Source organism: Nycticebus coucang, chromosome 10, assembly GCF_027406575.1.
Source record: "Nycticebus coucang isolate mNycCou1 chromosome 10, mNycCou1.pri, whole genome shotgun sequence".
NCBI lineage: Eukaryota > Metazoa > Chordata > Mammalia > Primates > Lorisidae > Nycticebus > Nycticebus coucang.
In genome coordinates, this window is record NC_069789.1 from 31,758,572 (window position 1) to 31,783,226 (window position 24,655).

The following is a 24,655-nucleotide window of genomic DNA, read 5'->3' on the forward strand; positions in this document are numbered from 1 at the left end:
TTTGTCATCTTTCTGGTAACAGCCATTCTAAGAAGCATATGGTTTTAATTTTCATTTCCCCAGTGTTGAGCATTGTGTTCATGTATCTGTTGGCCATTTGTATATCTGACTACAGATCTTTTGCCCATTTTTAAATCAGGTTATTTGTCTTTTTGCTATTGAGCTGAGTTCCTTATATATTTTGCATAGCAACTCCTTATTAGGTATATGGCTGTAAGTAGTACTTTAATTACTAAAAATTATACTAACTAAACTACCTAAATAAAATGCATTTATTTGCTCCATATAATCCTTACCTTTTCTAACTCCTGGCTATTAATTTCATGTAACCAACTGAGATGTTCATGAGCTTGCAAAAAATTCGCCAACTGTCCATGTTGAGAAATGGGCTGAGATAGTAACTTGCCTCGCTTTCCCTTCTCCAGATACCAACGGAACAGAAACTCTGAAAAATTCTACAAGTGATAGAGCCAAAAATCTATTAATACTTAATAATATAGTTTTTAAAATTACATTTCTGATAATATAAATTTCTTCCAAATATAAATTTCTATAAAACAGAAATCTTGTTTTAAATAATAATTTCCTATATTGTAGGATAACCTAATTTGACAAATAAGTAAATTTCGAATCAGAAAGTGTATTCTTGGGGCGGCACCTGTGGCTCAAAGGAGTAGGGTGCCAGCCCTATACGCCAGAGGTAGTGGGTTCAAACCCAGCCCCGGCCAAAAACTGCAAAAAAAAAAGAAAGTATATCTTGCTCAGAATTGCAACGAAGTTCATAGCAGAACCTAGATGTTTGTCAGCCATGTGTAGGTGTTTAAACTTAAATTTTAAAAATTAAATTAAAATTTAAAATTCAGTTTCCTAGGGTACACTAGCACATTTCATGTGCTCAACAGCCCCAAGTGCCCAGTCACATGGACCCATTTTGGACTGCATGTATAAACAAATCTCTGTTACCACACGCAATTCTACTTGACAAAACCAAGACTGTAACATTTCCAAGTGAGAGGCTCAGGGGTAGAATTCTGTTGTCAGCTAGCCACGGGGGCTGCCATGATACATCAGAATCCTGAAAGGCCCAAACACCCTGCCAGTTTTCAGGAAGACCGAAATGTCCTATGGTCTCAGTGTTTAAGAGGCTCTTCCACTAAAGCAGAGATCCTGCTATTAAATTAAGTGTCTCCCCAAAGACTTTTGAAACCAGAAATAAAATAAATGTAGTAAAAGCTTAGATCAAGCCCCTGCCCACTTGTATTCCTGATGGATTGTGTGATCTGCCTCTCACCTAAATTGCTTAAGAGAGGAAAACCCTCCCTGAGGAAAAATAACATCAATTACCAGCTTTATAGTTCTTTTATCTGTCATGTCTAAAATACAATAATAAAATTACCAGATATAAACAGCAGAAAAATATGGCTCAACCATCATAAAATCAAACAACAGAAACAGACCTAATTTAGCACAGACTTTAAAATAATTATTTAACATGTTAAGAAGAGGGGAGGATTAATGAGGGAGAGGGACAGAGAGGGAGTTGGGGTGCTCTTACTGAATGGGCACAGGGTGGGGGTGTCTGGCACACTTTTGTGTGTGGGACATAACCACAAGGGGACTCTGCCTAACAAATTCAAATATTTTGACCTGGTTGTTTATGCCCCCACATTAACCTGAAATTAAATAAATAAATGAATAAATAAATAAATAAACAAACAAACCCATACGTTCAGGTCAAGAAAAAAACATGTTAAAGAAAAGAAAAAGCAAAACTGGGTAAAAAAATGTCAATGGAGAACTAAAATCCATAAAAAGAATTAAAAAATGACGACTGGTGCAATACTGCTGCAATACTTTAGCACTACTGTAAAACATTAGATGAGCCATATCCAACAATGGGCACTGATCGAAAAAATAAGTCACACCCAGTCGTTGAAATACTGTAACACCATTAAAAATGCTGCTATAGGCCAGGCCTGGTGGCTCCTGTAATCCTAGCACTCTGGGAGGCTCAGGCAGATGGATTGCCTGAGCTTAGGAGTTTAAGACCAGCCTAAGCAAGAGTGAGACCCCATCTCAAAAAATAGCTGCCCATTATGGTGGGCGCCTGTAGTCCCAGCTACTTGGGAGGTGCAGGCAAGAGGATTGCTTGAGCCCAAGAGTTTGAAGTTGCTATAAGCTATAATGCCATAGCACTCTACACAGGGCGACTCTGTCTCAAAAAAAAAAAAAAAATGCTGCTATAGAATATTTAAAAATATTGATGATGTTCAGTTATAATATTAATACACAGAATAGAAAGAGTAGAATATAAATGAAATGTTTAAAAGGGCTCTCTGAATAGTAGAAGTATGAGTGATTTTTGTTTTTTTTACTTAAAAGAGTTTTCTGAATTTTGTATCATTTTTATAGTAAGAAAAAAATTAAGGTTTTTACATAGTAATCAACTGACTGAATATACTGGCCTTAAGGAACAACTTAAATTCATCTACACAGTGTCGTAACAGGAACTTTTTTTAAAAATAGGAATCAAACCCAAAGAAAACAAATACTAGATGCACATAAATCTGAACTCTCTGAAAATAGTATACTCTACTCTCCAGTAGTTTTTTAAAACTTTACCAATATTCATCTACTTAAGTACTTTTAATACAACTAAAAAGAAAAGAACAGAAACAAAGTTTTAACATTTTTCCAAAGGTCAAAGAATCTTTTAGTTGTACTTAAAGAATGATCTGTTAAAATTTGCAAAGAAACATACCAAACTTAACTATAAAAAGATCATGTCGTATTCCAAAAGTACAGATTTGAAACACCAAAGCAGTACTACAGGACACCCTGGCCACACACCCAACATCCATCACCTGATCAGCAAATTGGGTCATGTAGCGTTGGAGTCTGTTCTGGTTGTCGGTCTGCTCACAAATTTGTACCAAGATATCAAAGTCACAGTATTTCTCCGCTAGAGAAGCAGCCAACAAATACTGGCCTAGGGTGACTATGGAAATGAAAACAAGGAAAAAATCCTATTAGCAAAACTTAATATATGTAATAAAAATATTACTTGAAATTTTACCTTTATTCCTACTAAGAATTATTAAGAAAGGAAACCTTCCTGGTTATTGGCATTTACTTTCAATATCTACATCAACTCATTAAAGATGTACTACATTCAGTCCTTTTTTATCATAACTGTCTCCCCAAACACTATTTCTTTCCTTCCTGTACTAGCAAAATAAGCACCCCTAATCCCAGCCTGGAATGTATGTGTGTCCCTGGCTGAAGAATCACGCTGTTTCTCTGTACCCCTTGGCCAGCCCTCATCAGGCCCTACTGTGCAGGGTAGGTCCTCATGTAGAGGTCTGAGATGCTAACTAAGCTCTTTGAGGGCAGTATCCACATGCTGTTGATTTAGTCACTTAAAAAAATCATCTTTAGCAATGTCTACAGTATGTGTACCTGGTAAGTACTGAAAAACGGTTGAATAAAAGAACACAGAAAGCTGCACTATGCACTTGCTTTAAGCTCTTGGTTACAGTTGGATTAATGTTGCTACACTGAATATACTGCATTACCTATTTGACCCCTTCATCTGTTCTGCAAATTTCAAGATCCATAGACTTGACCAAATACCATGCACTTACGAAGAGGAGATAAGAGATCTGTTCTTTTCTGTAGATATTCCTCCTCCAGACTGACGTATCTTTCCTGATCAATAGATCTGTCCAGAGAGTTGAGCTGAGAAACATAACCATCCAGGAAGCAATCGATCAGCGCTACCAGCTGTTCTGTCACCGTGTTTCGGAGGTTGCTGTCTGCCTGTGGGTAAACTACCTTCAGGACAATCTCATGCTGGCGTACTATTACTGTTCGGATGCCAGCAGGACCACTTGTTGCTGTGAAATCACACAAAATAACATGGTTAAGTAAGGGCTCTATAATGGGTAAGGGGAAAAAAATTGCCTAAAAATTATGTCATTTCACCGCTGCTGGAAAAATAAATCAAACAGGTTCAGGCAATACACTATACTCAGCTCAAACTCCATCTTCTCTAAGGAGATTTCCTCAGCAAAGCCATGTAAACATGATTCTTCTTCCTTTGATGCTACTCTACTTGTATTCAGTCAACATAAAATATAGTACATAACTCTAGGGCCAGGACCTGCTTCTACGCTTAACTATTTGTACTAAAACCTAGTAAATGCATAGTAAGTGCCAGTTAAACAAATAAATTATAAGGAGTTCCATAAGTTAAGTCCAAAGGAATAAAGTGATTGTGATAAGAACTGTTCATTTTGGAGATGACACATAAGTTATTCTTTTCTTTTATGTACATGCCTACACTGAAAGAATAACACTGCTTCCAAATTGATGGGTTAGTCAAAATATATTTTAAACAACCATTAATAAATTAGTACATTACCTGTCCATGGAACATACTCAGGTTCTTTTTCTTGTGGCTCTTCTCTTTTATATAAGGAGTTTCTATTCCGGCGATAATGACTAGCTGCCTGCAGCATATCCTGGAAAACAAGAAATGTGAGGGATTGCAGCATTTCCAAAGATAAGTTGAAATATCAAAGTCTATCATTTTCTTTTTTTTGTTTTTGTTTGCAGTTTTTGGCCAGGGCTGCGTTTGAACCCACCACCTCCAGTATATGGAGCCAGCGCCCTACTCCTTTGAGCCACAGGCGCCACTGAAATATCAAAGTCTATTAATAGGAAAAAATATCCAGCACAGGTCTGTAGGATTACTTTTTGGTTCTTTCTGCTTTGAAATTTATTTTACTCTACAACTTAACTTTAGTTTTGGAAAACCATAGTAACCAAAGGAGAAAAACCATTACTGTAAAGTCCATTAGTGAAAGTCAAATGAATATTTAAGTCACTACTATAAGTAGCAAGTTTTTAAGTAATTAAAAAAAGAAACAAGAACTATGTAGTTGCATTAACATAAATACATTTGCAATGACATAAACACCCCCCTCAAAGTTTATTCTACCTAACAGTCTGATAAATTACTGGCAATACAGAGTAGGAATATGGAAACCACGTCCTTAAATATGCATGCTCTGGGCCTGGTATGCTGAAACTGTCACCATGTTTTTGTACCTTGAGAATGCTGTTCACACTGATCACCACTTCAGCCCACTCAATGGAATCCAGTGATGTGTCCTTCAAGACCTGCTCCTCATGCTCCAGTAAACACTCACAGACTGTGTCTACTTGTGACACCTGAGAGGGCACACAGAAATCAACTACTTATAGTAAGAGTCATGAAGGGAGGTAACAACGACAACTACTGAATGGGTTTTACTCATTAGGTCATAGACTCAGATAGTTAGACAGAGTGTCTTTTATTGATAATTGATAAAAATAAATCTAAAATCCAGTAAAAGTTAGAGTTAGAATATCCTAACCTTTAAAGCTTAGAATGCCTAAATAACTAAGTCTTATAAATAGGAAAGTTCTGGATTGTTACCAAGTAGATTTTTTTATTTAAAGAAGCAACTGCAGTGTTTAGAGCTATCAGTGCTCAGTGTGACCTTTAACTAGAACTAGGTTACAAATGTCACTTTACAATGAAAGATCCTGAGTAACGAACTAATGGATTAAAATAACAACCCAATCAAATGAACTTGGTAATTTCTATTATGAGCAATTCCTCTTCTTTAGACATAAATGTTTACAGAATTATCAGTAAGCAATGTAAGAAAATAAACTACCAATAAATACATAACTTGTAACTCTTCTATCTTTTCGGTTATTAATTAACAGACAGAGATTAACAGCACAACAAGGTTCTTAGGCACTGAAATTCCTGTTTCATTTTCAGTCTGTAGTGAAGCTTTCTCCCTTTATTAGGGTTTGCATAGCACTGGACACTCAGTGATAAAAAGAAAGAAAAATAAGATTTGTGGCCCGTAAGGAGCTTACAAACTAGCAAAAGCAGTAAGACAGGGAGGCATGTAAAATACGGCCCAAACAAAATCAGTCTCTTGCAAACCTTATTTGTATTTCTGATGTTAGTCAAAGAAATCCTAACTGCCCAAGCAAGAAACTTCAGCATACTTAATTTGTAAGATTAAGTGTAAAATTCTAACATAAAAAACACAATGAAAGCATATATGATATAAAAGGCAGAAAATGACATAAAAGCAATTAAAATGCCAAAAGGCTTGGTAAATACTCTTCTGTGTATTTATTCAGTGGTTTCAAATATAGCTCATATGCTGTGCCAACAATTTGTTCCATATGCAGTTAGCTCTGCTTTTCCAGAGCCCTGGGAGGTACCCAGCCTTTTCAGCCTAGACACAGAGGCAAGGTACAGAGTGCACCCACAAGCACACTCTACATTATTTTACTTTATATCAGGGCTGCCAAATCAAAAATATCTCTCTACAGAGATAGATACTAATTAACCAGCTCTCTTAAAATGCTAATACGCTTTAGGAACATAATTGCCACCCAGAAGTGAAAGGACAGGTAAAGAGAAAGAAAAACGATGACTATATTCGCTGTATTCATGTATTCCCTCTTTCTAGCTCTCTCTCTTCATTATAGTTATCCCACGTGGAAGGAGCTTTAGAACTACTCCCAAAGGAAGCTGAAGACCAGTAAACACCACGAGAAATAGATAAATGGTGATGTGAACAGTTCTAAGCATTACTATTTTTCATACAGAACACACTTTTGAAGAGCCAAATTCTTGTTTTGCTGTATCATATTCCTGAAGTATTATTCCTGTCATATGTAAATAATACATAATATAGAATATTTTCCAGAACTTTCCATCTTACTCAGCTAACTGGAACATGCACATACACTCAACCAACAAGTATGTTTTATTTTACCCTTTGATCCAACTGCAGGAAGAGGACCAGGCTCCCCACTCATTTCAAGTAATCTGTCATTAGCAATTTTTTTTAAAATCGGCTTTATCATGTAAAATAATGTATGAATAAAGACCAAGAAAGACACCAAAATTATAACAATTTGGTTTGTTAGATCATGAAACTTAAGGCGATATGTTTGTCTTTCTTCCATTCAGATTTCTAGCACAGTTCTTAGATTAAAAATAAAACAGAGAACTTTACATTCCCTAGAAACTAATCCAAATGTGTAACTAAAAAAAAAGGAATTCAAACTAAATACATCTATGGAATCAACAAAAACCTGAACTTAGGTTATAGTACACTAAACCTTAAGAAAAAACACACTACTGGCATAGTGTGTTAGATGTTAGAAGATACCTACGCTACAGAAGGAAGGGAAATTTAATGCCTCAAATAGAATTAGAAGTTCCTCAAATATAAAACAAATTTCACAAACTTGGCACTGTTTCTAAAATCAGACAATGCCATGGAGAAGAGACTGCCTTACATAAGGACTATAAACTCCAGAAGCATGCCCAAAACGATGAGCTGAAAAGTAAACCCACAGCCAGGATCTACTGTCTCAGTTAAGACAACTGGCCTGAGTCACATCTTAAAAGGAGTCTGCCCTGGTGCCTCACCAGGCTATGCAGGACTGTGTTACTGTTACTTTGATGCCTGGCTGCCACTGGCTGGCCAGCATCTTAGCCTTTTCTCCCTTTGAAGTTTATAGCAGACTTTACTTCTTCTCTGAAAACACATATGATTTGAAAAAGGAGGTTTATCTGCAGGATCCTAGGAGGAAGCTGAGGAGAGTTCAGTGAAGGGACTGTTTGCAAGATTAAAGGGTCCAAGAAGGGATAGTTTGACACATGCAACCATGACCAACTGCAGACCTGAGGAAGTGTGGGGAGGGCAAGTTCTTGGAAACACAGAGAGCAGCCAGATAGGAGCCGGGGTCTCTGAAGTGCAAGGAGGGAAGCTGGGGGGTAACTATTCCAACAATGACCTTCCAGCATGCCTCATGTTCATCAGACCTGAGAGGAAGCCAGAGGCAGAGAAGCGTGCTGAGGGAGGGAGGCAACCACCTTGTGGCAGAGACAAAGGAAACATCCAGCACGTGTAGAAAACAGGAAGCCCTTTTAGTCAACTTTGCAAGCTCTACGTAAAGGATAAGCAATGAATAAGCACTTCTGAGTGATTCTTTATGCAGAAAATAAGGAGTCCAGTTTAAAACTACAACAAGATCTCACTGTCGTCCTGCTTGGGGTGTGATCAGTAAATGAGTAAATAGCACAGGTCTACAAAGCCACATGAAAGGGAACTCATCTTACCTCTCTGAAAAAGACATCTGCAGGAGTCAAGTTGGAGGGGATGTCACACTCCCTTTTGTTCAAAGCAATCAATATTGCTGTGTTGACAAGGTTAGGGAGCCGGCAGTGGTGGTTCTTGAGAACAATGGCGGCTGACAACTTTTCAGCATGCTCACAGAGCAACAGCCGGGTTGCCATCGGCATTCCTCTAACTGGAAAAGTGGCCAAACGTTCAAATAAGCCAACCTTGCAAAAAGGCAAACACATTTCTTAGAAAACGTTTATGGTTACGGCAACATGCAAAATACCACCATCCTATTTCCACCAGAAGCACACTGAGCACAACCATTGGCCCTAGCTCTTCCGCAAGCACCTCCAGCTGCCTCTCATTTTGGCTATTTCTGACACAAAGCATATTTCAGCTCAGGCCTGTAAGAAAGGGCAGATGTTTCTAAGATCAAGGTCACTGCAGAGCTTCTGCCCACTCTGTTGTCTCTACCTATCATGTTTTCCAAACTATTGTTTCAAGTCATACTTCCCTTTTCTATCTCTATCAATTAACTCTCCTAAAACTCAGCCCTATGGGAACAAAAAACTAAGCAGCCTTCATATTCAAAGACTGATTTCCAGAACCCCAAAACTGTAGGGAGAGTGGAGGAGTCTAACTTTTGCATCTACTTCTGATTTGCTTGACACCCATTTCTGGAGTGTTCCGTAGTTTTAGGAGTTTTTCTAAGCTTTCTCATTTGATACAATCTTACAAGATCTGAACTAGAAAACAGCCAAAAGACATACATAATGAAAACTTTTCTCATTTTTAAGCATAATTCATTAATAAGTGATTTAATTTTTATCTCATTCATTTTCTATATGCTTTTATGGCATTTACAAGCTAGGAGACGTCTTTTTTTTTAACCACAAAGGAGTCATACTATATATACTGTTCTGTACCTTATTTGATTTTATAGAATCTTCTTTTTTATTTTATTTTTGAGACTGAGCCTCAAGCTGTCACCCTGGGCAGAGTACCATGGCATCACAGCTCACAGCAACCTCCAATTCCTGGGCTCAAGCGATTCTCTTGCCTCCACCTCCCAAGTAGCTGGGAATACAGGCACCCGCCACAATGGCCGGCTATTTTTTGGTTGCAGCCATCATTGTTGTTTTGTGGCCCTGGGCTGGATTCAAACCTGCCAGCTCAGGTGTATGTGGCTGGTGCCTTAGACGCTTGAGCCACAGGCACCGAGCCTATGGAATCTTCTTTTTTATTACACATTTAGACAGTCATATTTAATGAGCATGGAATACTTCACCAAAGTACCTTAATTAGTATCTCAATTTAGTCAACCTGCTCACATGGCTATTTAAACATAAGAGATACATAGTCTTTCTTGATTTGAATCCACTTGCTGATTCCCTCAAAAAATAATTTAAGCATAGTTTTTATGCAAGATCATCTCAACTGCCTGCTTTATACTACTTTGGTTTTACAGCCCTGATGGTGAAGCAACAGTTCTAGATTAAAATCACTCTGGTCACACAAGGAAGATGATTGAATTAACACTCTGCTACAGTTCCCTCATACAACATATGAGGGACAGGCTTCCCTCAACACCAGAAAACGGAGCAGGTCCTTTGAGATGCTGATGCTTCTTCCCTTCCCTTCAAAATGAGGATACAGCCTTCCTGATCCCAAGTTAGGCTTGAGCAGAAGCAAAGCACTATATTCAGAAATACTTACTAAGACAAAGTATCTAGTTACACATTTTTCCCAATGATTAACATAAATTCCTCCTGATTAATAAAAAAGCTCCGAATATTAAATTGGAAAGGTAAAAGGCATACCCAGAATGGGATTTTTAGGGCTAAACATTGCCTTGCAATGGACACTGCTACCAGGAGCTGTGAGACCTTGTTAAGGTCTCTGGAGCCACAAGAGGCCACAATGCTCACGTTCTCAGCTGGCCTCTGACAGATCAGTGTGCATTCAGTGTGGCAGAGGGGCCACCAGTTCCTCCTAGCCCAGGACGCATAGCCTTTTACAACACGAGTGACTTTGCCACTCTTCCCTTCAAGAGACAGAATCAATCCTTCAATACCTTTCATCCAGACTGCCTTGTAACTTGCTTTAACCAAGGTCACTTTAGTGTAAGTAACATTACTTGACATCTAAACTGAACCCTTAAGAAGGCTATAGCCTCTACGTTTATCCCCTGGGAATGCTGCCCTGAGACCACAAGAAGCCAGCACAGCCCATAGGAGGATGACACCCAGGGGGCCCTCCCTGACAGTTAGCACCAACTGCCAGGAAGGTGAGCTGGCTGAGGCTTGTGGAACTTCCAGCTCAGCACACCTCACATGCAGGGCAAGGAGTGGCCCTAGGAGAAACACGCCGAAGCACTACCTGGCTAACCCACAGAACTGCTTTAAGCCACATTTTGGGTTGGTTTGCAACATAATAGTTAACTGATATACTTGGCTAATTAAAAAATTATATCATGAAGAAATGCTGTGCTTTCCAATCTATACCTCATTTAAAATGCTAAAAAAAGACTCAATAAAGTTTTCTTGCCAAGATAATAATAGAGTAGAAAGCAGCAGCCAAAACATGCATTAAAGTTGAAGCGCAATGTGGGATTAGGACCAATCAAGTCACTTCTGGAATCACCTAGAGCTGCACTGTCCAGTAGGATGGCCACTGTCCACAGTGGTTATTTAAATTTGTTAATTACAATTAAATTTTAAAACACTTTCACTCTTTGTTTGCACTAGTCACATTTCAGCTGTTCAGTGGCTACATGTGGCTAGTGGCAGCTATGTGGACAGCACAGAGAACATTCACACCATTCTAGAAAGTTCTACTGGGTAGCAATGACTAGAGTCCCCTTAACATGGAGGCATTATTGAGTTTAAAAACAATCTAAACCAGGACAAAATTCATTCATTTGGAGATGTAATATGCCTGGCAGCTACCACTTACTGACAAGACAAAAATGGGTGAATTTATGTTAACTATTCTGTCCAACAGCAAAAACACTTTCACAATTTAGGTTCAATATATATGAGGACAGCTGCTTACAAAAAAGGGAAAGAATACTTTAAATGAGGAGTTGATTCTAATGGTATCTCAAAATTAAAAATCAGCCATCATCTTAACATTACTATCTTTGGAATAATACAAAATCAGCTCATGAAAATCTAAGTTTTCACATAAGTATATGAAGGAAATCTGAATGAAATCCTGTTTTTTTTTTTTTTCTTAATAACATTTTCTTTTCTCTAGCTTACTTTATTGTAAAAATGTAGTATGTATATGATACATAGAACAGAAAATATATGTGAATCAGTATGGCTTCTGGTCAACAGAAGTAAAATTTGGGGGAGTCAAAGGTTATATGCAGATTTTTTACTATGAGGGGTGTCAGTGCCTCTAGCCACCTCCATTGTTCTTCGTGTCTAATTTTTAAATAAAAGGCCCAGAAATTTGAGAAAGGGGAAATATTTTGACCCTAAACTTCAGATAATTACCTAAATTGTCCAGTTATGCCAATCTTATTTAAAGATCTAAACGTTCTAGACATCCCATAGAGACCCCCATCCCATTATTGGTGCTGGTTCACACAGTCTTTTTCTTCTGTAGCAGCATCCACTTTATAAACCCCACTTTATAAATCAGCTGTCTTTTACTTTCCTCAGTTTTGTACTGTGTCTAGAGAGCTAAGAGGTTTGAGCTACTCTGCCAAGAATTGAAAGACTGTGCTTTGAATTTCTTTTGAAATAATGATCTTTAAAAACTTTTCACAGCACACCAGTGAGTCATGGCACACTGGTTATGGCAAGTCTCATAAACCTACAGTCCCTCCTTTTTTTGAAATCCTGTTTTTATACTTGGAATAATAAGCCTTCACACAACCTTGAAACAATCTACTTTTAAATCAGCACAAAAAATAGAAGACAATAGTTATGGTCCACCAAACCAACAAAACAGCTTGGAATAGAGAAGGGTTTCTAGAGAGACCTGATGACAGGCAGAGAAGGCATTCCCAGACACCCCTGCCCCCAGCAATCTGGACTCTTACTTGGTGAATAAAATCCATAAGGAAAGAATGGGCTTTCATCTTGTCTTCTAGCTGGTGAAGGATAATCAGTGATGAATTGCTGAACCCAGGTGCTTCTGTTAGAACACAGTAACAATACTTCAACATGTAACATATTGGTTCTACAACAGTTACTGCTATTTAAATGAAAAAAAAAAAAAATCTATATAAAAGGGAAAGTACTGACCTTTCAATAAAACTATTTATAACATCACTTAGGAGTTTAAAATATTTAAAAGAAAATTTGGGGAATTTGATACAATTCAGATTATATTTATTCAAAATGTGTACTATTAGTTTAGTCATCTGTATCATTTTAAGCCTGACAGTGAACAGTCAAAAGAAAGAAGGTGAGCACTGATGTCATCTTCCTGAATCTCTAACGCAGCTTAGTAGACTTGTTAAGTAGGGCAGTTAAAGGAAGAAATACATTTGAGACAGTTCTCTGGCACTTGGGGATCCCACGGGTGCCCTTGACACTAAAGTGGAAGCAAGTGTGAGAGGGACCATGACCTGGGGCAGGTAGAACGTGACATACCCACTGCTGCTTTTAGAGAAATGGATAATTTCAATTAGCTAAATACACTGATCATGTTAAAGTTAACATTTAATTTGGAAGCAAGTGTCAGAATCTACCAGTTTCCTTTTAGAAAAAAAAAAAGCAGAGAAATCTAATTTCCCATAGACAGAACAATTAGGATTTGCTCCAACTTCTTATTCTATTATCTAAATCTCTTCTGAGCCCCTCCAAAATCTACTATAAGGAAGGTTACAGTTTTTTTTTAAAAAATATATATATATTGAATTAATATTAAATTGAGAAACAAAAAAATTTCCCTTGAGAAATGTTTTAAGTAATAAAACCAGAATATTCTTCTCAAAACTGATCACTCGATAATATTAAAATCAAAGCATTTTTACCCTCAGGGACAGATTCAGCCCACCGTGGATCAGAAGCTGGATAGTCATCCACCAAGTCTACACTGATTTGGGTAACAGCTCTATCCAGTTCAGAATCAGAATCCAGATCAGAGTGAGAGGAAAACAGTTCATCAACCATCATCTGAGCCTGACCTAAATCTTTTCTGAAATAAAATCAGAAAACACGAGTATTAAGGATGGCAAAACATTTTCAAAATTCACCAGAAGCCTTGCACTCTGGGAGGCAAAGGTGGAGGAGCTCAGAAGTTCAAGACCAACCGGAGCAAGAGTGAGACCCCATCTCTCCTAAAAATAAAAAACTTAGCTGGGGAATATGGGGAAGGGGGAGAGGGAGGAGAGGGAGAGGAAAGAATGGGCGGAGGGAGGGTGATTGGTGGGATTACACCTGCGGTGCATCTTACAAGGGTACATGTGAAACTTAGTAAATGTAGAATATAAATGTCTTAACACAATAAGAAAATGCCAGGAAGGCTATGTTAACTGGTGTGCTGAAAATGTGTCAAATGGTCTATAAAACCAGTGTATGGTGCCCCATGAGCGCATTAATGTACACAGCTATGATTTAATAACAAATAAAATAAAATAAAATAAAAAAAACTTAGCTGGGCTTTGTGGTGAGCGTCTGTAGTCCCAAAGACTTGGGAGGCTGAGCCAGGATGATCCCTTGAGCCCAAGAATGTGAGGTTGCTGTTAGCCAGACTGATGCCAGGCACTCTAGCCTGGGTGACAAGAGTGACACTCCATCTCCAAACCAAACCAAACAAAAACCAAAAAGTCAAAGAGATCAGTCTTGCATAGGAAGAACTTACCCTCCTACTTTACCAGGAGAGAAAAAATGAAAAGTTGGAATGTGGATAAATTTGCAGGTAATAAATGCAGAAAGTTCTTGTCAAATGGCTTCTCTGATCTCTGTGGAGTGAGTTAGAGGTAAGTTGTCACTAAGTGTGAAGGAGGAGGAAGAGAACAGACAAGGGCTGAAATTGTGGGTAGAATGTGTGACAGAGCTGATTAGAGAAATGCAGAAAAACTGCCTGAAAGTATAAAAGGCCAGAGGCCAAGCTGGCACACTAGTTATGCTACACTGGCTGGTGGGAAAGCAAAGTGACCATGGCAAGATTTAATCAGTAACTGCAGAATAAATTCCCCCAAACGCCCATGAACACAAGTTTTTATATTTATGGTTTTTGTTAAGTAAAATGAAAACCAAAAAAAAAAAAAAAATTAATTTCAAAGAAAGCATGCCATGAAAATAGTAATATTACCTTAGCAAAAAATCAAACAGATACCACTTGGTGTTATCTACCAAACTTCACCTGAGGGGGCATTTGGCAATATCTGCAGACAACTCTGATTGTCCCACGGTGGGGAGAAAGGGTACTACAGGTGTCCTAGGAAGGTCAGCAATGCTTCTACACAGCTCACAACTAAGAGGACAGCTGCCACAACAAAAAATTATCCAGCCACAAATGTTAGTGTTGACAGAGTTGACAAATCCCACTTTAAAGGTACCACAATCCTGCTTGTAACGACCCCGGGTTACTTGTGAAACCCACAGAGCCTCACCCACACTGGAATCTAGTCCATTGTGCTGGAGGCCTAGAGATACTGTTCCTGTGGTTACCACTCACTTGGGACTTAGGTCAGGGACAGGGGTCCCTTCTTGTTCCTAATGATCTTTCCTCATAAAATATTTTTAAATGACTGGATTGACTAGTGACCCCCACAAATTCATGCCCACCCAATGCCTCAGAATGTAACCTTATTTGGAAATGAGATTTTTTTTTTTTTTTGGTTTTTGGTCGGGGCTAGGTTTGAACCCGCCACCTCTGGCATATGGGACCAGCGCCCTACTCCTTGAGCCACAGGCGCCGCCGGAAATAAGATTTTTTTAAGGTAAGGATTAGAGCAGGCTCTAAATCCAAGGACTGCTGTCCATAAAAAGCCACGTCAGGGGGCTACACAGGGACAAGGCCTCGCCTCATGACAACAGAAGCAGAAACTGGACGGACAGATCTGCAAGCCGAGGACTGACAGCCACCACAGAGACCAGGAGGGCTTTTCTCAGCCTGCAGTGGGAGCACAGCCTGTGGACACCTCAATTCAGACTTCTCGCCTCCAGAACTGTGAGAGAATAAACATCTGTTGTTTTAAGTCAGATTACTTTAATTAAGCTAGATTAAGCTGAATAATTTAAGACAAATTACCTAGTTTGTGGCAATTTGTTACGGCAGGCATACGAAACGAATACAATGAATGTGGTGACTTACTACATTATCATTTACATTTTGAGATGACACAAATCTGACTGAATTATAATTATAGAATAAACTTATGCAAGATAAAATCACAGTCTTTTTAATCCAAATTTTTCTAGTAAGAATGAACCATGTAAAAGAATAAGATAAAAACAAAAACTTGCCTAATGGTGCCCCCTTAGGGACAGTAAACTAAGCTGAGCAGACCACCAGGGGCAAAGAATTTTAAAACTAAAAAAACACGTTAGGATCTAACTGTTATCTTTATGTTAGGGAGCCTCTATGCATCAGATGCCCCTAACAGTGTATTACGGAATCATGTGCTGAGGACTGGGGGAAATGGAAGCAGTAAACTCACCATATTTCTTTAAAACAAAGACCTGACAGATAAACTAACAATCCCTAACCCATCCCAACTTTCACCCCACTCAGCACTTTGGAAAGGAAGCAACATCAGAATTGTGAAACAATTTGCCCCCAAACCTTCCCACAGCCAACCAGGGGAAGAACAAGGACTGGGTCACAATTTTCCTGAGTGTTTACCCATGTATGACTTTACTATAACTTTAGGAAAGGGCTAAGGCAGGGGTCCTCAAACTACAGCCCACAGGCCGCATGCGGCCCGCCGGGTGTTTTTGCCACAGCTGCCTGTCCTGCTTAGTAGCCAACTTGTCCCGGGCCGCAGTGAGCATGTGTGGAATGTACCCCACACTCTCCACTTCCCCTCCTACTCTCCGACTCTGCTCCTTCTGTCTGTATCTCCCTGCTCCTCCTTCTCTCTGTCTCTCGACTCCTCATCTCAGTCTCTGGTGTGATTGGAGGAGTCACCAGGTTGCCTGTGCAGAGCCTGCTGCTGCCTAAGGACCAAGGTAAGAACAAGTTAGGATTTTTTTATTTTTATTTTGCAGTTAGTAGGGCCTTTTTTCCTGAAGTTAGGAGGTCTTTCTTTTTTTTTTGCAGATAGGGGGCACCTTTTTTGAAGTTAGAAGAGCCTTTTTTTTAAGTTGGTTGGTTGCGGGTAGTTTCTACGGGGAGTTGCATCACAGTGATAACTCAAATAGTCAGCACTCGGTGCTAATGCAAATTGTCAGTGCTCAGTGATTATGATAATTGTAAGTGCTCAGTGTTAATGCAAATTGTTAGTGCTCAGCATTAATGCAAATTGTCAGCAGTCAGTGTTATTGCAAATGGTCAGTGGTCAGTGTTAATGCAAATGGTCAGTGCTCAGTGTTATCGCATGGGGGCCCCAAACTGGTAATCTGCCTAGGGCCCCGTGGGAACTTAATCCAGCTCTGCAGACAGCCGAGGAGTAGGAAACTCAATTTAAGTGCCAGTAAGTGCATTTATATTCTGACTGCTATTCAATTGTGTATGATGTTGTATGTTGTGTGCTGCGTAAGCCTCGGTTCACACTGTTGCGATCTCTGAGCAGTGTGAGTTCAGCCATATGCTTGTATGGCTGAACTCGCATTAGATTTGGAAGAAAAAAGGCATAGTGCCTTCTTTTTTCCTGCAGTGGAATCTGATCACATGGGTCTTCTCACAGTCTGAGGGATAGTGAATTGGCCCCCTGTTTAAAAAGTTTGAGGACCCCTGGGCTAGGGGCTTGTCACCTGTTGTTAGTGGTTAGGGCACGGTCCACATACACCAGGAGCTGACACGTTCAAACCCGGCCCAGGCCTGTTAAACAACAATCACAACTACAGCACCAATAACAGGGCGGTGCCTGTGGCTTAGTGGGTAAGAGTGCCAGCCCCATACACCAAGGGTGACGGGTTCAAACCCGGCTCTGGCCAAATTGCAAGAAAAAATAGTCAGGCGTTGTGGCAGGCGCCTGTGGTTCCAGCTACTCGGGAGGCTGAGGCATGAGAATGACCTAAGCCCAGGAGTTGGAGGTTGCTGTGAGCTGTGACGCCATAGCACTCTACTGAGGGTGACAAAGTGAGACTCTGTCTCTAAAAAAAAAAAAAAAAACAATAACAAAAAAATAGCTGGGCATTGTGATGGGTGCTGCCTAGCTACTTGGGAGGCTGAGGCAAGAGAATCACTTAAGCCCAAGAGTTTGAGGTTGCTGTGAGCTGTGACTCCATGGTATTCTACCAAGGCCACAGCACTCTATGGAGTCTCATTGTGAGACTGTCTCAAAAATAAAAAAAAAAGAAAGGTGTAGAAACATGGGGTGTAGAATACATGTCTAGCTAGGATAAACTGCATTCATCCTAAACCCAGAAGAGGGTTAAGACTGGCAAACATGACAGCGTACAATTACTCCTGGCCCCGCAGGCACACAGTCTGAACACTGTCCCACTACAGCTGGCCCCAGTGACTTGCTCTGGCCAACAGGACACTAGCAAACACCACCCAAGCAGAGACTGAAGGGTACTTGTGCACCAACACATGCTCTTGTGCCACTCTCGTACCCTCCAGTATGTACCCCAGGGCAACCTGCCAGACGATGAGACGCCACACGCAGAGAACCTGGCAGGGAATGTGCATGGGTCCAGGCAGCAGCAGCTGGCCTGCAGGTGACCAGCAAGTAAGCCCAGCTGTGACCAGTAAAACTGCCACCTGAGCCCAACCCCAAATAGTCAAACTGCAGAATCGTGAGCTATTAAGACACTAAGCTTTGTGGTCACTTTTTAAGCAGCGAAACCCAGCCAAAGTCCAATTCTTCTGTACTACTAGCAAAACTTTGTATGCAACTTATTTGCACCTTAACATTATAAGACCCTTGCAGTATGTCTCCATGAACACGATTTTTAACGTGCATTGTTTTTCATAAAGTGGAAAAGGTATGTTACATCCTATATTTTTTTCCTAGCCTAGCTAACTGGAACCTCCCATGACTACCAAGCTCAGAATAAGAGCCTGCTAAAGTTCTAAAGCTCTGAAACACCTTCTCCTCTTGACAGAGTCATTTCTCCAACTTGCTCCCACCAGTCAACAAATAAGTAATGTACGTCAGTAAAACATACTGTCAGACATAAAATAAGCCACAATTTTAAAAACTCATTATACCTGCAGTATTGTAGAAAAGCAGCTTTTAGCAACTTGGTTTTATCTTCCTGTGCTACAGTTTCATTCTTTGTAGAGGTCTCAAAAATCATACTCTGTAAAATAACACACCATAGTTTAGAGGTAAAGATATTTGAAATTCTTTTTTTTTTTTGGTTTTTTGGCCAGGGCTGGGTTTGAACTCGCCACCTCCGGCATATGGGACCGGCACCCTACTCCTTGAGCCACAGGCGCCGCCCGATATTTGAAATTCTTAATTATTGGACTACAAACTGGACCCCCCCCCCCGTGACAGCAGAAAGACACACACAAAAGCAGTTTACCATACTGTCTATTCAATTATATGCTTACTAAAACACTATGAACACCAACAAATAATCAACCAAAGTCCTATAAAAATGTATAGATAATTCAGAGATTATACGGTGATTAAAATTATTTGGGGATTTCCTCACAGTCAACAGAAACTTTTTATAAGTTTGCTCTTACACAACTCAACATAATGTATACTACTAAGATATAGAAAAATTTCAAAGAAATGGAATAGTGTAAAATAACTGCATAACATAAACTACTATAATAATCACAGGGTTACAAAAGACTCAAAGCAAAAAAAGGTTACTTCCTGCTGAAATTGTACCAAATTACCTTAATTTTGAGTTACAATAATAGTCTGTGCATTTCATACATTATTCAAAAGGAATTACTCCAAAAAGTATTAGTCTCCTGTAAAAGAATGATAAAAATCTTATGGGTGAGGCTGAATGAGGTGTTTCACGCTTATAATCCTAGCATTCTGGGAGGCCGAGGTGGTGGGGATCGCCTGAGTTCAGGAGTTCGAGACCAGCCTGAGCAAGAGTGAGACCCCATCTCTAAACACTAGCCAAGTGTTGTGAAGGGCACCTATAGTCCCAGCTCCTCGGGAAGGGACTTGGATCACTTAAGCCCAAGAGTTGGAGGTTGCTATGAGCTATGATGCCACAGCACTCTACCCAGGGTGACAGCTTGAGACTCTATCTCAAAAAAACAAAAAACAAAAACTTGTAAGTGGGGGTAGTCCAGGTTTCAAGATGACAGAAAGAAAACTGATGGGTTTTATACCAGTATTCCTCTCAGTCCCAGAATAACATGAAGAAACGGAAAAAAGAGCTCCAGAGAAATACCTGTGATTCTAACTAAGACACAGGAGGACAGAAACAGGGGAAGGAGCAGCAAACAGCGGAGCAGAGAGTGAGGAGGCAGCTCTGTGTGTGGCACAGGGCTAGGTCCTGAGGACGATGTGAGGACAGTGGATACGAGGTGCCACGGGTGACAGTAATGCAGATGGAACGTTCCTTAACATCTAACTTAACATTTTATATGAGTTAAAAATAGTTCCTATAGTAAGAGGAATTTTATAGAATTGCTAGAGGGTATGAGAAGCTTAAGTCAGATATTAAAGGAAAGTACACACACATAAAATGAGGTCATTATATGCTCCAAGAGTCACACAAAATTGTATAATAAAGGAAATGTAATCAATATATTATTTGGGTCAGAAAACTGTAAACAATACACTGTAATTATAATGAAAAAAATTCATGTTGGAATGACAAAGACTGAGGAAGGAGTATAAGTTAACCCAAAACCTCACCTTCCATAGTAGGAAATCGATGATGCCTAAAGTTGATTAATCAAGAAGCAGCAAGATACAAAAATTAATATAGAGGAAAACAATAGAAAAAATAGCTAAAAGGTTTAAATATAGCTGCTTCTGGGAAAGAGGACAAACAGAGTAAGATAAAAGAACTTCATCATGTTTTTTAAAACTGACTCTTCAGGGCCAGGTGCAGTGGCTCACACCTGTAATCCTACCACTTTGGGAGGCCAAGGTGAGGGGACTGCCTGAGCTCATGGGTTCAAGACCAGCCTGAGCAAGAGGGACACGCCATCTCTAAAAATAGCCGGGCATTGTGGCAGGCACCTGTAGTCCCAGCTACTCGAGAGGCTAAGGCAAGAGAATTGCTTGAGCCCAAGAGTTTGAGGTTGCTGTGAACTATGACGCCACAGCACCCCCCTGAGGGAGACAAAGTGAAACTCTTGTCTCAAAAAAATAACAACAACAACAAAAAGTCTAACTTTTTTAAAAAAACCAGTGTGAAATACTCTGATAAATATGAAAATTTAAAAATCATAAAACCACATCACCTCATTGTTTGGTCCAGCAATTGAAGATGCCAAGGAATCTTCCAGGTCTTCTGCTAATATAGACGCATTTTCTCTAGAAGTAATAGACACTAGTCCACTGTTTCTAGAAAAAACAACTGGAATACCACCGCAGGAACCAGCACCTAAAATATTATCTCCTAAAAAAAAGAAAAATACATAGTCAAATAATTGTGACGAAAAGAAAGTCTTCTAAAATCTATACCCCTAAGCAGAAAATCATCCTGCAATATGTATATGGAGAACATTATTTTTTTCCCTTTACATTATTCCTACTTCAAACCCAGCTTTTAAATCCCAGAATCAAATGTCAAGAAGTAAGTTCTGTGTCATCCAGCTTTAAGGATAATAAAAACTAGTGTTATAAAAGCCTCATGTCTAACAAGCCAAAAAAGAAAATTATTCATTCTGAGCCACTCGGAGCACTTTGTCAATGCCATGGAGTCCCTTTGCCCAATTCTGTCTTCACTTACCAGGTCAGTCAATGAGGCAAAAAAACTACACTTGCATTAAGTGCCTTAATGACATCCTACCCACCACCAAGGTTCCTGTGCTGGACTAGAAAGCCTGGGCTCCACCATGGCCTCACCTCAATCCTCCCCTCAGCCCCTGTAAGACAAGTCTCTGCTTGGCTTCTTTTCTCTCCTTACAAGCCCTGCCCACACAACCCAGAACCCCAAACTCTTCTTACCCAAGGATCTGGACAAGTCAAACCCAGACTAAGTCACTCTAACAAAGCAGGAATAAGCAATTACTTCTGTTAGCGTCAGTTCTTTCATTCTTGGCCTCATCTCTTGGGACATATGTTACTATTTTTTGGCCCATAAATATAAGGAGAATTCTACCGCCCTTTTGATTTTTCAGGAGGATGGTGGCTTTAGGGCTATAGGTGTGGTATTAAATGTCTCAGCAACACTGGGAGGCAGCCTGCTGGAAGCAATACCCATGGAAAGAGAACAAAACCACTGAGAATAACTAATGAGCTTGCTAATGATGCTTTCCAAAACTGCTACTATACCTTGTATATTAAAGGTAATTTTCTCCTGGGGAAGAGAAAATTTCCCCGTCCCTGTGGAGCACACATAGACAGCACTTTCATTGTACAGATACGCAGTCTGGTTTGCAAAGTTTGGGACCATCAACCGACACATAATCAGATCTTCAGACTGAAAGTCAAATTTAAGATAACATTTAATGAGAATTGACACAAAAGTATTGGTACAATTTTATAATTTTTTTTTGCATATTAGAACATAAAAATGATAATTTACTAATTTTCCTGTGAAAATCTAAATACTGCCCATGAAATGATTTATAAAATGTGATAGAATAAGCTTATAAACATCAGTTAAATTTTTGATGAAATGCAAATAACAAATTTTGAACATTTCCATGATAATCAGACTATAACTAGATGCCTACAACAAAGCAGAGAGACAAAATGAATGCAACATTCATTATATAATTTAAGAATTGGCAATTTTTTAAAATGATCCACATTAAACAAACATTTTGGTTACCTTACTGTCATGATAATCACAAGAAAATTTAGTTGATTTATTCATATGTAAAATCAGAAGAAGAAATAGAAATAAGACCTAATTAAATCATGAAATCAGCAAATGCTAAAATAATAAACCATTATTAAAAAGTAACTTTACAAACAAAACACTGCAAGTAAGATCCTAGGATTTTTTTAATTCTCAAATTGTTTTCTTTTTACCTTTCTGTACTATCTGAAATTTTTTAACACTAGTCATGTTTTTCATGCACAATCAGAATACATGAAAAAGTCTGCTTGAAATAAAAGAACAAATCATAAAATTTTCTTATAGGATTCAGTTAAACAAATCATATTAATAAGGATTTAACAGAGTAGGGCACCGGCCCCATATACCAGAAGTGGCGGGTTCAAACCCGGCCAAAAACTGCAAAAAAAAAAAAAAAAGGATTTAACAGAATTAGATACTACATAACGTTAAATAAAATGAATTTAATATCTGTTAAGGCTTTTCCTCATAAATATCACAGTTAACATTTAATTGTCATCAATAAGCTTAAAATTAGATAGCTTGGCTTTTAATTGTTTACAAGAATTTGAGGAATATATAAAGCTACTACCTACAAAGACAATCCTGCTTTGGGCAAAAAGGCTAATTTTTCCATAATACACAGGACTCAAAACCAAACCCCAACTACTATGAGGTTTTTTTCCCTTACTTTCACCCTGCAGTTCATCATCAATACTTTCTACTTAATAATACAGAAATGAGAACCCTTTCAAAGAAGAAACCAACTGGCTGCTAGTGGCTGCTTCCACTCTCATTTCTCTTTAGCTGTAGTTGAGTAAAGGAACAAGTGTGAGATAGCAAGAAAATGCAGCAATGTCTAAAAACAAGCTATTTTAAAATATTTCCAGGCCCTACAGATGAATCTCTTAACAAATTTGACTTCAAAATAGGAAAAAAACTCAAAGTATCTTTGCCACTTTGTAATTTAACTTCTAGATACAAGTCTTACCTCAAAAGGTGGATCTTACCTCAAAAGGTGGATTATACTGAGTGACTTCTACAGTAACTGCATCTGACATTTGATAGCCATTATCTTCTACTGTTATCAGAGAGTAGTAGATGAGACATGGATTATCTGCAGGGTGCCATGCTGCTGCCAAAATCAGGAGCCCATCACTAGTAAGTGAAAAACAAAGGATGTGCAGTCTCCAGAAAACAACCTGATAGCTTCTTACAGAGTTAAACATACACTTACTATATAATTTAGCAATCTCACTCTAGATACTTACCTAAGAGGAAAAAAATTAAAACATGTTTATACAAAACCTGTGTATGAATGATTCTAGTGGCTTTATTTATAACTGCCTAAAACTGAAAACAACCCAATGTCGTTCAAGTGCTGAATAAACAAACCTTGCTATATCCTTACAATAGAATATTATTCAGTAGTAGGACAGCCAGCTTCAGCAGGGCTCAGGAATCCCAAATCACCCACATATGCTTTGAGACATGCTTTAGATTTCTTTTTCTTGAAGCCCTGCAACTTCCTTATAAATTGAATGTATTGTAGACAGACCTATGGCCAATGGTGGCAGAATCTACAAAGAACTAGGTTTAGTGGGTTCTGGGAAAAACCTTTCAACTTGTTGGCTATACTATTCAGTAAAGCTGTATAGCTCATTGTGCTTTTGAATATGTTCGCAGTGTTGTTATGTGTCCTGAACAATCAATGGAGCGTATAATTAAAAATTCCCGATATTGTCAGGGCGGCGCCTGTGGTACAGTGAGTAGGGCGCCAGCCCCATATACCGAGGGTGGTGGGTTCGAACCCGGCCCCAGCCAAATTGCAACAAAAAAATAGCCAGGCATTGTGGCAGGCGCCTGTATTCCCAGCGAAGCTCAGGCAAGAGAATTCTTTTTTTTTTTTTTTTTGGTGGGGCTGGGTTTGAACCCACCACCTCCAGCATATGGGGCCAGCACCCTACCCCGTTGAGCAAGAGAATTCTTAAACCCAAGAGCTGGAGGTTGCTGTCAGCTGTGACGCCACATCACTCTACTGAGGGCGACAAACTAAAACTCTGCCTCTAAAAAAAAAAAATTTCAGATATTGTCTTTGCAGAATATCTTAGTTGACATTTCTATAGTGTCCAAAGAGATGACATTATGATTGCAAAAAGCCCAAGTAATCAAAAATCAAATATTTGTAAGAGAGTTAACTGGTTTGGAAGGAGACAAAACCCTCACTACTAGTTCATCAGATTTCTTTAAAAGCCACAGTGATGTGCCAACAGGTCTTGTTTGTCTAGAAGGTGATAATCTCAGAATTCTACAGATTCAAGGTACTATGGATTTATTCCATGTGGACTAATGAGACAATGAGTCTCCTTTAAGACTTTGGATTTCTACGTGACAGCCCTAACAGCCAACATTTTCTGATGATTA

At 39.1% G+C, this 24,655-nt stretch overlaps 1 protein-coding gene across 3 annotated transcripts in view; it reads right to left on the bottom strand.

Annotated features, from left to right (window-relative positions):
- NUP133 (nucleoporin 133) overlaps nt 1-24,655 on the bottom strand; it is a 66,495-nt gene that overhangs the window by 23,808 nt on the left and 18,032 nt on the right. For 2 of the 3 annotated variants that reach the window (XM_053607591.1, XM_053607593.1), the window contains 12 exons: nt 23,242-23,389; nt 21,721-21,868; nt 20,685-20,842; nt 18,501-18,592; nt 13,207-13,370; nt 12,268-12,362; nt 8,210-8,434; nt 5,113-5,235; nt 4,424-4,523; nt 3,645-3,896; nt 2,865-2,998; nt 297-455 (listed from right to left, as the gene is read on the bottom strand). In XM_053607591.1, the coding sequence (XP_053463566.1) occupies nt 297-455; nt 2,865-2,998; nt 3,645-3,896; nt 4,424-4,523; nt 5,113-5,235; nt 8,210-8,434; nt 12,268-12,362; nt 13,207-13,370; nt 18,501-18,592; nt 20,685-20,842; nt 21,721-21,868; nt 23,242-23,389 (1,798 nt within the window). The remainder of the gene's footprint in view (nt 1-296; nt 456-2,864; nt 2,999-3,644; nt 3,897-4,423; nt 4,524-5,112; nt 5,236-8,209; nt 8,435-12,267; nt 12,363-13,206; nt 13,371-18,500; nt 18,593-20,684; nt 20,843-21,720; nt 21,869-23,241; nt 23,390-24,655) is intronic. The other variant, XM_053607592.1, reaches the window with a different exon arrangement.